The following is a 17,210-nucleotide window of genomic DNA, read 5'->3' on the forward strand; positions in this document are numbered from 1 at the left end:
AATTCTGCTAATTTGTAACAAGTACAAGAATCTGGACTTCCACTTAAATTTCCATAGCTTTTTTTATTGTCTTGGGGGTTGTAAATTTATGAATGAAGTGTGTTTATAAGTATCACGACAAAAAAATGAAATCATTCCGGTCTTAATTCGACTAATCTCGCTCGTGGACGAAAATATTTTCGTTTGCTTGTTTTCTTTATTTTGCAAACATATGGTTTAAAAATAGATGAAATTCGAATGAAAATTCAGTTTAATTTCGTGAGTTTAGTTTTATGTCGCACTCAGTAATATCCCAACAATATGGCGGCGGTTTGTAGATAATCGAGTTTGGATCAGACAATCCAGTAATCAACAGCATGAGCATCGACCTGCACAATTGGGAACTGATGACATGTGTCAACCAAGTAATCGAGTCTGACCACCTGATCCCGTTAGTCGCCTCTTACGACACGCATAGTCACCTTTTATGGCAAGCATGGGTTGTTGAAGCCCTTTACTTCCAGCAACATATACAGTACACTTAGAATGCTAAGCCTTGAGATTCTTTTGAATTTAGGTATTCTATAAATATAACAAAATTCAACCTATATCTATGAAGTTGAAGTTAGTTGTGAAAGCCCTAATCAAGAGTGACCAAACTGCGAAGACTATGCTGGGACACATTAATAAACGGTGTTGTGAGATCTTTAGACTGTATTGAAATATGTCTTGTCAATTCCACTGACATTCACCAAATGTACCTACTTAGTAGTTTGAAGTGTACCTACCCAGTTTAGCATGTTTCGTTTTAATAGTGTGGTCTCCATTTTTAGTAATTCCCGTTTGCCCGTCCCGGCTTTTCTTCGTCCGAGGTTTTATGGGGTATTCTCCTATTTGTCAGACCAGAAATAATCTACAACAGGGGTAGGCCACTCCCTTGTTTTCTTTACCATTTGTACTAATTAGTATGCGCCTCCTCATGCTCCAATGCACACAGTGACCTGATTCGTCTCCATCGCAACTTAGGCTGCGTTTAACAGTACTTCAGCCAGTTTACTGTATCAGTCGAAATCTTACAATGAATGAATGAATGAATGAATGAAGAGCAAGAAGTATATGTGAATGAATGAAAGAAATGATAAAAGAAAGAAGTACATATGTGAATGAATGAAAGAATAAATGATACACCACGGCCATTCCTTCCAAAACATGCTAAAGAACGCAAAACTATCGTTAGATCACATGTGTTAACATCAGCTTGTTATTGTCTAACTGGTCAGACGTAACAATTGTCAGACAGGTTAAAACAACAAACTATCTGGTTGACTGCACAGCTGCCTGTTGACGTAGTCTACCCACATCACCTACTTTTCCTGCGTAACCTTCATCTACATCACCACCCTTAATATATTGAGCAGAGAGCTGTATAGCTGTAACCACTGAACCGTGGCGTCTCTCTGCTCCCAAGTTCCCAAGTGGGTGTGTCCTTCTCTACCTCTTCCATTAATCTTAAAACATCTAACAAGCTCAACGGATGCATCTTTTTATTAAAATGTGATGTTATACATAATCATAAGAGTATTTGTATGTATTATTCAGTTGATAAATTATTATATATATATGTATGACACGCTGGACAGGTCTAGGGCATTTTGTGTTAATTTACCATTCCCATTTTCATAATGCTTAAAAAAGACTCATTAATCTATCACAGAGGTTTGTCATTCCTTCACTCCAACGTGGTTGCTAAATCCCCTATGATCATAGTATATCGACTCTGCCATACCCAATTCACCTTATCCTGAGAAATCAACCAGTCATGACATACCCACATCGCCTAATTAATTTTCCGTACCTATCGAGTAAAAAATACATAAATTGAGTGGGCGCCTTGTTAACTAATGGGAGTGAGCCTTGTAGGGAGTACCCTCACTCTCACAAACCCACATATTGAGGAGAAGCGGCCGTGTTTGTCGGGGATTTTTCTGGCTTTGCTAAATAAATCGTACATAAACATGTAAAATATTTTGCTTTGATTCTGTAACTACCCACATTGTGACATTGAGACCATTTTGATTTATTGAGTAAAATACGATTGAATAGTTTTTCAGTTTGAATCTGGCCACTTTAGCGCTCTATCTTTTTAAACGAGGCGTGCATTGTTTAAATTAATTGACTTATCTGTTTTTGCTTTGTTTGGTTTTTTTTATTGCTAGTGGCCCAGCGAGTGAGTCTGCTTTGATACCTGTAAATTTATTCTGACGTTTGACGAGCGGGACGTAAACAAGAGCATATATGGAGCCACTGCATCAATACGTATTAAAGTGTTTGAAACATTATTCGAGACCAGTATTTGTACACAACTGATGAAATGTACCTGAAAGATCAAGGTTCATAAGAACTACAGGGCACATTTCTCCTACCCCATTTAAGAATGTCCATTTCTGATTGGTTCACGTGGCCTTGCGAGGGAGAATAGATCATTAAGTTTTACCCCGCCACGTGGGAAAAGCCTGCATCCACGGCAGTCAGTGAACTGTAAAGCAGTGGTTCGAATCGACTATAGTTAGTACCATGTTAATATAATACATGGTTTCAGCTTCTTTTGATGCTCTGTTTACATAAAGTGATATTTAAACATCCGTTATGGTAAATACGGTGTAGCAATGTGATGAAGAGTATGCGGGTTTTCTTCATCCCATTTCATCCACCGATGAGAATGGTGGTATCCTCTTTTGGTTCACACCCGGATTGTCGATTGTTTTATCAAATACACAACAGGACTGTCGAAAAGCAGTGGAGTGTGACAGTGCTCAACACTGTTCTCATGACACTCGGAGCGTCGACGACCTTGGAGAACTTGTGCCCGACAATAGCAGGACCTGTCTCTACGCTAATTAACGAGCTAAAACACATACACAAAGACATCGGTGAAAGAATGAGCTGTGGAACCAATTCCTGAATGATAGTCGTCGCACGAACAGTAGTCGAGAAAGTTGGCGTCATCGTGAATCGAGGGTCTGTGAGCATGTAAACTGCATATTGTGACACAGTGGCCACAATAAAGAATAAAGAAGAACTTGACAGAAGGCTTCAGCGTGTCAACGAGCAGCTCCAAAGACAAGAGATTTCCGTAATGAGCTGTGCTCATCAGACTGTCTGCCTCGCTCATAGTGACCACATTACCGTACTTTATAACGTATTTGGTTTTCCTTTATGTCCGGAGCGTCGAACGCCATAGTGTTGACACCTGATTACCTCCTTACGTAATACCCGAAACATCGAATTTACAAAAATTTCAATTCAATTTTAGACAGCTCAGGCAAGTCGTTTGTTTAAGGAGTAAGAGGATTAGGAGGCATGGTCGACTAGATTTCTTTGTTTAACTAATCCCACACGGCCTTCACCAATAGAGGGAATGATTTCTGTTCAGTTATGACATTGCTGTTCTCCATATGTCTCTATTTTCTCCTCACATCTCCATGTTGTTGTATATTTGTGTGTTTTGTAACTCTGATTGGGACTGGTGAACAAGCTTTACTGTACCTCACCCATACAGCATATAATACAAAACATAAATGAAGCATGTGTCGTCATCCATATGAACTATCATATAATAACATATGCATACATATCATTACATCAAATACAACAATCATATAGGTAAACATGAAAAATAGAGTTATGGTTTGTTGTGTCTGACTAGCTCTTTGTAGAAACACTGAACATTTGTGAGAAAGTTTTTAACAAGTTAATTAGTTTCCTGTTAAAAAATTAAAAATCAAGCTTTGTGTTTTATGATAAAATCGTGGACGGATTCAACTATTTTCTGGTTTTCACAGTGAATAAGTTCTTTTCCGTTCACCGAAGTCATCATAGACCACAGTGAGAAAAGGTCGATCTTCAAGCAGTAAGGAAGACCATGATAGCGTATGGAGTACGTGTGTCTTGGTCATCTCCTCCGTTACCCCCTCCCCGAATCCACACCCCACCAGGGCGTGTAGGACGTGTCTCGGTGGATAAAAAGGGACTCCTATAACTCCATATACCCCTAATCACAATGCTATAATTTGTCGTTTTTGTTATATTGTATGGTACTGGTGAAGTGTTAATCAAAGCAATATTTTGCTTGCTAAACGAACCACATTCTTTGAGAATCAAAATATGTTTTAAGCACATTTCCAAAATTGAAATGCAGCATGCACACAACAACTAAATTGGAAGGAATATCGTGCCGGACAAGGTTTTCCAGAGCACCTGCACATAAATGTCAATGTCTTTCAAAGACTACTATGTGCAGGTCTTGCAAAAGGACAAGGCAGGTATGCTTGACAAAGTTCTTGCAAAGGGGGTTTATACACAACACCAAAACCAACTGGTCAGCTCGACGCCTTATAAAACAATCAATTCGAGATTTCCTTTGAATGTGAGATATTTGGCTGCGCGTCTTGCGCAATCAGTCCTGTAAGTTAAACCTTTGTTTGTTGTTAAACCCCAACGTGGTCAAAATCGTTTGGTGTAGTGACAACGGTGTTGTTTTATGGGATTAGATTACGGATTATACGGATTTTCTATAAAAAAAAAGTAAAATGTGTGTCCTCAGGAAACGAAATAAGACACGTGTACAGGAATGTAAGTGAATCGATGTTGGCGAGTTCAATCAGTGACTTCAGTTAATAAAATGGGCTTTCAGTTCACTCCTTCCATTAGTAATGAGTTATTTAGTTTCTTGATAAAATTGCCTGCAAGGTGAATGTTGAAAATGACAGTTTTCAGGATCATTTTAACAACTTCAGTTATGGCAAATGCGCTGCTATGCTTCACATTTCGTCTTACTTATTTTACGGGAAGATACCTTTGTGTAAACAGCTATATGTTCATTTTGAGAACTGGTAAAAAGGGAGAATATATAAGGAATTTTGAAAGACTGCAGATCAACAGTTCCAGTTGTCTCAACAACATAATTTCTAAAATACTTAGAGACCACAATCACGAAATCCAAAGTAAATCTTTTCGAGTGAAGCAAAAATAGTGAAAATTTATTTAAAAAATAGAAAAGTAAATGCAAAGTCAATCTTGATTACATTACGTATTCCTCATAGCCCGATATAATGATTACACATTAATAGTATGGGTACGTTAATCTATAGTTTAAACCAATCTCCTCAAGTAATCGGGACTGGATTGGCAAGCATAAACATACATATCAATGCCGCTCCATACCAATAATATAATTACATAACACACATGATAACAACACTTCATGTTCCGCTCGTCAAACGTCAGAATGAATTTACAGTTATCAAAGCAGACTAACAGGCCCGCTAGCAGTAAAACACAAAACAAAACAAAACAAAACAAAACAAAACAAAACAAAACAAAACAAAAACAAATAAATTAATAAATCCAAATGAATAGATGGAATACTAAAAACCACCAAAATATGCACGCCCCCTTTAAACAGGTAGAGTGCAAAAGTGGCAAACTGGTAAAATATGCCAAGATTCAAACTCAAAACTATACAATCGTATTTTACTCGATAAATCAGAATGGTCTCAATGTCATAATGTGGGTAGTTACAGAATCGAAGCAAAATATTGTACATATATGTATCATGAAATAATAATTTATCAACTGAATAATACATAAAAAATACTCTTATGCATGCGTTGAGCTTGTTAGATGTTTTAAAGATTAATGGAATAGGTAGAAAAGGACACCCCCACTTGGGAACTTGGGAACAGAGAGACGCCACGGTTCAGTGGTTACAGCTATAGGGCCTTCTGTGCTCTCTGCTCAATATATTAAGGATGGTGATGTAGATGAAGGTTACGCAGGAAAAGTAGGTGATGTGGGTAGACTACGTCAACAGGCAGCTGTGCAGTCAACCAGATAGTTTGTTGTTTTAACCTGTCTGACAATTGTTACGTCTGACCAGTTAGACAATAACAAGCTGATGTTAACACATGTGATCTAACGATAGTTTTGCGTTCTTTAGCATGTTTTGGAAGGAATGGCCGTGGTGTATCATTTATTCTTTCATTCATTCACATATGTACTTCTTTCTTTTATTATATCTTTCTCATTCATTCACATATGCACTTCTTTCTTTTATGATTTCTTTCATTCATTCACATATACTTCTTGCTCTTCATTCATCCATTCATTCATTCATTCATTGTAAGATTTCGACTGATACAGTAAACTGGCTGAAGTACTGTTAAACGCAGCCTAAGTTGCGATGGAGACGAATCAGGTCACTGTGTGCATTGGAGCATGAGGAGGCGCATACTAATTAGTACAAATGGTAAAGAAAACAAGGGAGTGGCCTACCCCTGTTGTAGATTATTTCTGGTCTGACAAATAGGAGAATACCCCATAAAACCTCGGACGAAGAAAAGCCGGGACGGGCAAACGGGAATTACTAAAAATGGAGACCACACTATTAAAACGAAACATGCTAAACTGGGTAGGTACACTTCAAACTACGAAGTAGATACATTTGGTGAATGTCAGTGGAATTGACAAGACATATTTCAATACAGTCTAAAGATCTCACAACACCGTTTATTAATGTGTCCCAGCATAGTCTTCGCAGTTTGGTCACTCTTGATTAGGGCTTTCACAAATAACTTCAACTTCATAGATATAGGTTGAATTTTGTTATATTTATAGAATACCTAAATTCAAAAGAATCTCAAGGCTTAGCATTCTAAGTGTACTGTTATATGTTGCTGGAAGTAAAGCTCTGTGTTCGGGACCCATGAAGATCTGGAGTAGAAGAGGGCTTCAACAACTCATGCTTGCCATAAAAGGCGAGTATGCTTGTCGTAAGAGGTGACTAACGGGATCGGGTGGTCAGACTCGCTGACGTTTGCTGACACATGTCATCAGTTCCCAATTGTGCAGGTCGATGCTCATGCTGTTGATCACTGGATTGTCTGATCCAAACTCGATTATCTACAAACCGCCGCCATATTGTTGGGATATTGCTGAGTGCGACATAAAACTAAACTCACGAAATTAAACTGAATTTTCATTCGAATTTCATCTATTTTTAAACCATATGTTTGCAAAATAAAGAAAACAAGCAAACGAAAATATTTTCGTCCACGAGCGAGATTAGTCGAATTAAGACCGGAATGATTTCATTTTTTTTTGTCGTGATACTTATAAACACACTTTCATTCATAAATTTACAACCCCCAAGACAATAAAAAAAAGCTATGGAAATTTAAGTGGAAGTCCAGATTCTTGTACTTGTTACAAAATTAGCAGAATTAAGTCAAAATGAGTTGAATTTTGTGCCATGATACTTACAAATATATCGTCATTCATTTCAGGCCCCCCTAAGTAATTGAAGGAATTACAGCAAATTTGAAGGAATTGCATCTCAAATGTAAACAAACGCAGCCCACTCGCGAAACAATTGCAGCGATATCGGTAATTTAGCGGTAATAACAGAAATACATCGGCCCTATCGGAAGCAATGTCGGTAATACTGGAAACACGATCGGCCATCTTCGGAGATTTTTCGGTCGCGAGCGGAAACTCACGCAGCAAAACATGGCGTCGTTGGAAGAAGCACCCGTCTCGGTGAGATTTGTTTTTAGTTTCTACTATTACATTTTTATACTTATCCATCTTTGACCACCCGTGTTGAATGCGTTTAGGTATGAGGTGTTGTCGGGGCAATAGCTTATGATTTTAGGAAAAGATAGTCACTCTAGGAGAGCGTCACAAGTCATGCCCCTGTAGTTTGTTTACATCTGAACATTGAAGTCGTGCCGATGATTACGAACGTGCGCCAGATATAACATCAATTTTTTTGTAAAATGTGTTTAAATTTGTCAATTGCACTTCGTAGCAAGAAAAATTATGGCTCATAAACTTCTTCATGGCGCACGTTCATGATGTTCGTAATCATCGGCACGACTTCGATGTTCATGATATGAATTTTGTGTCAAGATACTCACAATGGCACTTTCATTCATTTACATCCTCCAAAACATTACGAAAGATGTATTTGGAGTGAAAAGGAAATATTCTCGCTCATGGGCCCAATGTTTTTCGCCCATGGGCGAGATGTTTTTGAAAATCGGTCTCAATTAGCAGAATTAAGTCCTAATGAGTTGGATTTTGTGCCATGATACTCATAAATATATCCTCATTCATTTACAACCTCCAAACCACAGGAAAAGATGTATTTTGAGTGAAGGCAAATACTCTCAAAATCGCCAAAATGTCTTTCTCCCATGGGCGAGAGTTTTCAAAATTGCTCTCATTTAGAGGAATTAAGTCAAAATGAGTTGAAATTTCTGTCATGATACTCATAAATGTACTTTCATTCATTTACATCCTCCAAATATTGGAAAAGATGGGTTTGGGGGTAAAAGGAAATATTCTCGCCCATGGGCCAAAATGTTTTTCGCCCATGGGTGAGATTTTGTTAAATAGCTCTAAATTAACGGAATTAATTCAAAATGAGTTGAATTTTGTGACATGATACTTATGAACATGGGAAAAGGTGAATTTTGAGTAAAAGTAAATATTCTCTCTATTCTCTCTCTAGCCGAATTAAGTCAAATTAAGCTTAATTTCGTGTGAAGACAATAATAAATACACGTTCATTCATTGAAAAGCTGCAAAGCCTGGAAAAAAACATGTAGTTTCAATGAAATTAATTATTCTCGTCCATGGGCCAATATGTTTTTCACCCATGGGCGAGATTTTTTAAAATCGCTGTCAGTTAGCAGAGTCAAGTCACAACAAGCTGAAATTTGTGTCTTGATACTTATCAACATTTTTTCATTCATTTACAACCTCCAAAACATTTATTCTGGATGAAATTAAACACTTTCGCCCATGGGCCTGCCCATGGGCCTACCCATTGGCCACTGTTCGCCCATGGGCGTGCCCATGGGCGAGCGAGTTTAAATTTTGAGTTTTCGAAAAAAATTTTTTTCATTTTTTCATCCTTAGCACATATACATAACAGCTGTATGTTTAATTTTGCGAAATCCCTTGTGAGAGAGTGGCCACAGTGCTGAGAGTTTCTGGACTTTTGTGAGTCCAGAATTAAATTGTGACGTGTTTTGTATATTTTTACTTTCAGTTTTATCAAATTACAGGATAAAATTACTGGGCATTCCACTCCTCACACAACCCTGGATCTTATGATTGCTGAATTATTTTACCCCAGTCATTCCGTCTTTAACTACGCTGCCACGTCATTTCTAAACATAGACATCAGTTGCCTTCCTGGAAGTGACAACCGACAGGTGTACGGGCCGATGTCTACCTGACCAAAGCCCCGTTGTTTATACCACAGGTGAGTCGAGTAGACATTGTGCAGATGGAGGGTGGATGGAGTTCGTAAGGTAAGTGATATGAATTTAATATCAAAATATCGGTGAAAGAGATGTTGTACTTAAGTGTATCCTGTATATAGTGACACTTTACTCCCCTGCATGTTGACCTATATAAACATGAATGATAAACCACGCGGGTGGGAGACTGCACAATGGCGACCTGCAGTAGAACAAACAAACAAAAAAGACGGGATCGATACATACCAAAAACTACGGCGGCGTATTAGGGCCACGGTGAAAATTTTTTTTATCACTATCTCCTACGTAGGACTTACTATCTCCCACGTAGGACTTACTGTAGGACTTACTATCGCTTACGTAGGATTCATTTCGGTAAGAAAAGTAATGAATCTAAATTGTAGAACTATTTTAAAATATTTAGGAATTCGATTGAAATTAGTCATACCGTCATGTTTTTGACCAAAACATCTGAAATGTCTATTTACTTTGGTACAAGGTAAGAATAAGGTAACAAAATACTGTTTTACCGCATAAAAAGTACTAAGCATTTTGCCGTCGTGTGCAGGGTAAAGTTGCAAATTACGTCAATTCCTGTGTATAATTTAAGGATGGAAAACAGGCAAATAACCATACAGTTGTCGCGCGCAGGATTACTCCTGACGAAGTAAGATTTGATTTGTGCTTGATGTAATAGTGAGTGAGTGAGTTATATTTTAACGTCACATCGGCAATATTTCAGCCATATCGTGACGAGAACAATGATGAGTATAAAGAATTTGTATATAATATAAATGATAAAACCCGTCGTCAAAGTACGTTAAAACAACTAGAGTATCACAATTCGAATTTAAAACTACCATATGATGTTAAAACTAACAGCATCAGTTGGAATATACATAACATAAAAATATGCGATAGATCACCAACACCTGAAGGGAGATCACCATACTAGGGACGTTTGATGTAATAGGAGTAGGGGGTCATATCCCGGTGTTAGGGGTTTTCGACGATGTAAGACCAAAATGTAATTCTAATCTTTAATATCATTTAATACTGTGTTCGTTAACACTGAGTGTTATAGATGTATTCATCTATGTCACACAAATATATCATATGGTTTCCCACAAAAAGAGCGTTGATGACATCGTATCGGCGAAACTGTAGATGCTTGCCATATCCGGGTCTTTTGTTATCTGTGTTCGACGATGAGCCATACTTTTCCCTCCGAGAGCGTGTTTTGAGCACGTGGCTTCCTGTTTTATGCATAACCTGTCACAAGCAGCTGGACTACTGATCTCGCTGAATTTCGCTCGCTATTTTTCTTTTTGTTATACAGGCAATTGATTTTGCATCTGAAGTGATATTAACGATCTCGGATAAATAATACTGACGTTTATTATATAACTTTAACTTAAAGATTTCAAACTTCCGGATATTTTGAAACGTCCCAGCGATGAAACTGATCGTGTACGTAGTTCCCCGATATAGCGCAAGTAATGCAATCATCGACATCACCAGAACGTCAAATTCAGCTCGCTTTGGGCAACTAGTTTCAAAATGTAGACTGTAGACAGTCAATGTTGGGCGTTGTGTTTCTGCTTTCCCGATGTTTGCGCGTGCCGAGATAATAGAGAGCCCGCGATAAAGGTGAGTTCCAGTGTACATTATCATAAAAAAAAGAAGAAAAAACATTATTCAAACTGCTAAAGTGAGTGTGGTCTTATGCCGATTTTATCAATATTCCAGCAACATAACGGGGGGGGAACACCAAAAATGGGCTTCACACAATGTACCAATATAGGGATCTCTTTGGCGCGACACAGAGCTATAACCAGTACGCCCCTCACTCATATAGAGACTGAAATAGGTTATACATTCATATACACATAAAATACACAGAATATACAAACCTTTTGACCAAATGCATTAAGCAGCCAGAAAATCACTGACACAGAATTAAACGTAAAATTTTAATCTACAACAATAGACAATACAACCGGCATAAGAGGCTGCATTGGCTCAATGAATGAAGGGAGATTTGCTTCATTAATCAGACTTAATCTACTTACAAACCATATTTATCAAAACTGTGCATGTACATTGTTAATGTGTACATACTTTCGTCTTAGATAGGGTCGCGACTTTTCATCCCCCTTCTTAGTTTAATGATAATCAAGAAATAGGAACGAATATGGAATTCCCTCTACCCAAGGGGCATAAGTCTACGTGACAACTTACATCCCCGTACGCTACATATATTATGCGTCAATCCATAAACTAATTCTACATAAACGTCTGCTTCCTAGTATCTAATTCTGCTTTTGAAACATCGTCGAATTAATGAGAATATCATCATTATCACAGATTTTGAGGAACAGGTTGAACTGCCTTTGCCATGAACAACTTGCCAGCTTACTTCTCTCTGAATGACATTGCATGGATGAGGCAACTGGCGAGGGATGACTCGCCTTCCTCTCACGATGACTCACAGGAAGTTCATGCATCAGATGTTGAAGAAATGTTGGAAACTCTCACTGGAACCTTTGAAAAATCATCACAATGCCCTTGGGTAAGTTTCACTGTCTTCGTGAAGTGTTGAAGGTGCTCTGATATAGGTAACACATCCCGCTTTGTAAACCATTTAACTTGCTCTGATATGAGTAACACTGCCCGCTTCGTAAGGTGTTTAAGGTGCCCGAATGTCCATCATGTAGTTATTCGTAAACTCATTAAGAAGCTGTGATGTAATACCACAAACACATCAGCGATGAGGCACCAGTTATACAGAACACAGCAACTAAGTTTGGTCTCGAGAACTTCTAAATCCTCAGCAACACATTCCTTGGCAAGACAAACCAGCGCAAGGTCAATCTGAACGAGGAAAAGAAAAGCACTTTCGTTTTCATGCCAAGAGGTGAAACACTAGTTTCTCTAGAGTTAGTTGCCCTGTCCATGTTCTCTATCTTCAGATCAACAGCCATGAGTTGGTATTACTGGAGTATGAGAACGTACCTTGGAGAAGAAAAAGAGTGGTAATCTTCAACAGCAGCAAGAAATTTCTGGGTACACTCAATCCGCCTCTTGATGACCCCATGATGTCCATCAAAGCTGATGATGTAGCAAGAGTCGAAGCGTAAGATGGGTCATAAATGTTTATAGGATCTATGCTGAGCAGTAACATCAGTATTTTGTGTTTGTTCTTAAACGTTGCACTCAGAACTACATTAGCTATATGTATATGAATCCATCTGAGCATTGCTCTTCTCGGCGTAGGTCGCCGAGGACAATGCTACTCTGCATCTGTACGAGTGCAAACGTTGACGTATTTATTTCTCTCTGTATACACGTAAACATTGCATGACGTGCTTTACATGCTCTATTTTGTCTACAATCCTGGTTTTTGAACATTGTGATTGCCTTAAGAACAATTTGGGTTTGACAATCACTTCTTCTTCTTCAGAGAAACACTTGTCCTCAACGAAAGCAGTAAAACAGTGCCTATCCAGGTTAGACTGTACGGACCTACTTTCTACAGAGACAAGTGCACACAAATTCTAAATGCGGCCTTCAACAACGGCCCCAATAACGAGGCTGCTGCACCACACTCTGCTTCTGCAGCAGGACCTATAGTGACACCAATCACTGGACTAAAAGCCCACCCCGACACAAACGTTGACAGTCACCGACAGAAGTTAGCGCCAGTTGAGGTAGGATTTGAATAAATAACCTCTCCTCTTGTCAAAGGTTGAAATGACAACTTAAAGCGCCGAGTACAGTCTAATTTGTATATTTATCCTTCAAGGTTGGCAATGTAATAGACCAGCTGTTTGAAACACTCGACGAAGGGGACAAAAATACAGAACAAGAACCGACAGAGGTAAGTTGTGTGAATATTTACACGAGTGTTTCTATTGTCAACAGTCAGTATTAACATGCTGATTTTAGAATGATACATCGTTCCAGTTATAACCGATTACCGTCAACCAAAAACTATGCATCAGTCTATTCACGATCATATAACACATGACTGTTACACGTGCGTTATGAATGATCTACTGGGATGCAGATGTCATTTCCGACCGTTACAGGCTGTGAGGACGCCCCTGTACAAGCACCAAAAACAAGCCCTTCATTGGATGATAAGTCGGGAAAACAAATATCACCTGCCACCTTTCTGGGAGATAACAGACAGTGGCCGGTATTACAACAAACTTCTCAATCATACTGAGTATGAAAGGCCGCCTGGTGTTCCAGGAGGTAAGACTGCAAATAACAGAAACTACTGCATCTGCTGTACTACGAGTCTCTCGCCTACAGTTAAGAAATAAAGAATCACTGGTTGATAGTCACCTATATGTTAATATTGCTTATGCTGGGCTAAGGGAAATAGTCTTTCTGATACGCTGAAAACGTGTTCACACACAGGTATTCTGGCCGATGATATGGGCCTGGGAAAGACATTGGAGATAATTTCTCTGGTACTTACTAACTTTGTGGACAATCGACCACTGGCTGTTCCTCTGCCCGACACTGAAGGAAGCAGAAGAGAAAAGGTGTGATCGTCCTCGTAGAATCCTATCTTTTAATCATTAATCATGTCGGTGTCACTTTCAAGTATATCAATCTTCTGACAGTTCAAAAGCAAAAGCGATATTGGTAAGGCATTGGTAATTCCTTTACTGGAATTTCTTGGCATCAATAATATTGAATATTTGCCTTTAGAAATAACCCTATTGATACATTTCCTGAATGGTGTCCATTTAATCAGATGAATTTTCTCGAGCTTTTAGGATGTGTGGTTTTATCACTGAAACAACGTATACACAGTACTATGTGGACAGGTGTACGGATGATCTGTTTTATATTCTTGACATTTCTTGTCTGATACTTTAATCCTTGTTTTACTGTTGCTCTTGATCTAACAAACATTTATTTGAAACAGGTTTACTTATTCTTGCCTTATTGTTTTGTTTAATCATCTCTGAAAGTAATTTCATTTTAGTGGGTGAATTCAATAGTGCCTTTGTGGTAGTGTAAAGGGTGTTTCAGAAGGTTTCTTTAGAGGTGAATATTGGAGAGTACCTGAGGGTGCGTTAAACTGATGTTGCAGTTCCTCAACCAGATGGAAGAGAAGCACCTGACAAAGACGACACGGTGTCTTCCAAAGTTACGGTTTGGGAAACCTGACATAGCCAATATTGAGACAGTTACATCAGATACGGACAGACGTCGGGGACACAGTGAGGGTGTTGATAGAATGGATGACATTGATGCATCGGGTAAGATTCAAAGGGTAGAGAGGAATATATGTTCCTACTTTATAACAATGAACTGCAAACTGACAGCCATTTGTGCGAGGAAGCATGGAGACAGCACAGCACAGGTTATTGAATACATAACTTTCTCGGCACTTGTGCGCCTGCTTCTCGAACCTGGCTGTGCCTTTCTCTGCACACCTCCTTCGCAATAAACACTTAACTGTGTCAATATTTTAATGATAGTTTGTGAAACAACTTTTTAACTATTAGGACAAAAGTTCTGCAAAACCTCACAGAGTTTTTATGATGGTTTGATTATGATCAGCGTTTCACTGAGTATCTTATGCTTATTAGTTTTTTTAGTCACATTGCAATTCATCGGTCCGCCTTTAAGCAAAACGGACTTTAAACTGCACTTTCCTTCCACATTCAGGATTTTGCTCTGTGTATATTCAAGGGGGGTCTAGTAATGACTGTGCTTCAGACTCTGACGTAATGATTGTTGACGTCTCATCAGATGCAGACAAAAGCTGGAGGTGCTCGGAGGGTTTTGCTAGAAGTGGTGTTACATCAGATACAACCCAAAAGGTCGAGCTTAAAGGAAAACACACGTCCATTTACGATGACGATGAACTGCCTGATCTCTGTGACGAGACGTTGTGTGATGACGGATCTGGTGAGGGTGAGTGATAATTGATTAATTGATGATATTCTTGTTTATATTGTAATTCATTCGTTTCTGATTTTTTAAAATTGGTCATTGTTAGGTCGACTTGGGGCCTAACCGATTGCCAAGGAGGAGAAGAAAGAAGACGATAAGGGGCTATGTTATCCAGCTCAATGCTGGCAGCATTATTCGTAAACCAAGAGGCGGAACAAGAGAGAATTTCTTATTGTATAAATCCTCATACAGAGGATTGAAAACAAAGTTATATGCAGGGTTTGACTCATTGGAATATAGTTTTGTTACGTACTGTAAAGTCTAGTTTTATACGTCGCTGTTCAAGATATGGTTCATCAGCCTCGACGTACTGGCTGTCAACAGGTGAAGTTCGAAAGGAGCCAAGACAAAGTCTTAGACCTTGATGATGGACAAGTTTAGAACGTACGAGTGAGTTAATGAAATCGGACGATAATTGGATGGATCCGTATGATCACGTCCATGCTTAGGAATTGGTACTACTATAGCGTCACGCCATGAGGAAGGAAATTTCCCGGAAGTCCAAATATCATCAAAAATATATAAGAGCGTCTCAAAACAGGATTCTGGTAAGTGCTTCAGGGGTTGATACTGTATGCTATCAGCTCCTGTAGCAGTGCCATGAGCTTGATCAAGAGCGGTATGGAGCTCATGAATAGAAAACGTTTCATTATAATCTTCCCCACTATCTGAATTGAATTTGATAGTTTTCTTTTCTTGTTGTTTTTGATACTGCTGGAATTTAGGGACATATTTAGAAGAGGAAGAGTGTTTAGCGAGGGTTTTACCCAGTTAATTTGCAATATCTGATTTATCTGTAAGTAATTGATCTCCATGTTTAAGATGATGGACACTAGATGTAGTACCTTTACCTTTAAATTTCTGGACCATGTTCCATACCTTGGACATGGGTGTCCGAGAATTTATTTTGGATGCATAATTTTGCCAAAGATTGACATTTGTTCTGTTTAAAAGTACGACGTGCTTTAGCATTTAAAATTTTAAATTAATTTTATTTATGCACCATAGGCTGGCGACGGAAATAATGTTCTGCTTTTTTCCTTGCCTTCCTAGCTTGTTTGCATTCATCACTGAACCATGGTTTTCGTATGTGTGGAGCAGCAGAGGACTTTGGTATACACTCATCAGCTATGAAGTTCAGTTCATCAGAGAAGCATTTAATAGCATCGGGAACGTCAATAAAACGTTCAGGTTTAAGTTTTGCAGTACACAGTGTTTCATATAAAGCCCATTTGGCCTTTTTGAAATTCCGCCTTGATGATGGAAGAACATCAGATGGAGTTACAGGTTTTAGTATAGTAGGGAAATTGTCACTTCCACATAGGTCATCGTGGACTGACCATTCAAATTCATTGAGTAGTTCTGATGAGTGACAAGTCGAGAGCAGAATTGGTTCCTGTATCAGGGTGTAAATATGTGATGGAACCATCATTATATATACATAAATCATTATCAGAACAAAGGTCTTCCAGTAATTTACCTTTAGCGTTTGTAGTTACACTTCCCCAGAGTGGGTTGTGCCCATTTAAATCTCCCATTATAATACAGGGTTTCGGGAGTTGGTCATATAGAGCTTGAAGATCAGTTTCGGCAAACGTCGAAGACGGCGAAATATAGAGAGAGCATAGTGTAAACGCTACATGTAAAGTAATTCTCACTGCAACAGTCTGCATATCAGTGTTAAGTGAAACATGGCTTTGAATAACGTTTTGTCTGACTAGAATGGATGATCCGCCAGTGGCCCTATCACCCGGAGGTGCAAAACAATGATATGCATTAAATTGACGAAGGTCAAATGTATCTGTATGTTTTAAATATGTCTTGGAGACATATTGCTGAAGGTGTAAAATCTTGGATTAATAGCTGTAATTCATATAAATTAGTCCTCAATCCTCTGCAGTTCCACTGTACAATATTATC

General features: G+C 38.6%; 1 protein-coding gene across 1 annotated transcript in view; it reads left to right on the forward strand.

The window, feature by feature from the left end:
* Positions 1 to 9,234: 9,234 nt before the first annotated feature.
* LOC137274217 (helicase-like transcription factor) overlaps positions 9,235 to 17,210 on the forward strand; it is a 41,564-nt gene continuing 33,588 nt past the window's right edge. Inside the window, exons 1-9 of the mRNA XM_067807278.1 lie at positions 9,235 to 9,310; positions 11,676 to 11,880; positions 12,281 to 12,444; positions 12,772 to 13,018; positions 13,114 to 13,188; positions 13,400 to 13,568; positions 13,737 to 13,864; positions 14,422 to 14,590; positions 15,087 to 15,251. Coding sequence (XP_067663379.1) covers positions 11,707 to 11,880; positions 12,281 to 12,444; positions 12,772 to 13,018; positions 13,114 to 13,188; positions 13,400 to 13,568; positions 13,737 to 13,864; positions 14,422 to 14,590; positions 15,087 to 15,251 — 1,291 coding nt within the window. The 5' untranslated portion in view covers positions 9,235 to 9,310; positions 11,676 to 11,706. The remainder of the gene's footprint in view (positions 9,311 to 11,675; positions 11,881 to 12,280; positions 12,445 to 12,771; positions 13,019 to 13,113; positions 13,189 to 13,399; positions 13,569 to 13,736; positions 13,865 to 14,421; positions 14,591 to 15,086; positions 15,252 to 17,210) is intronic.

Source organism: Haliotis asinina, chromosome 2 (genome assembly GCF_037392515.1).
Source record: "Haliotis asinina isolate JCU_RB_2024 chromosome 2, JCU_Hal_asi_v2, whole genome shotgun sequence".
Classification (NCBI taxonomy): domain Eukaryota; kingdom Metazoa; phylum Mollusca; class Gastropoda; order Lepetellida; family Haliotidae; genus Haliotis; species Haliotis asinina.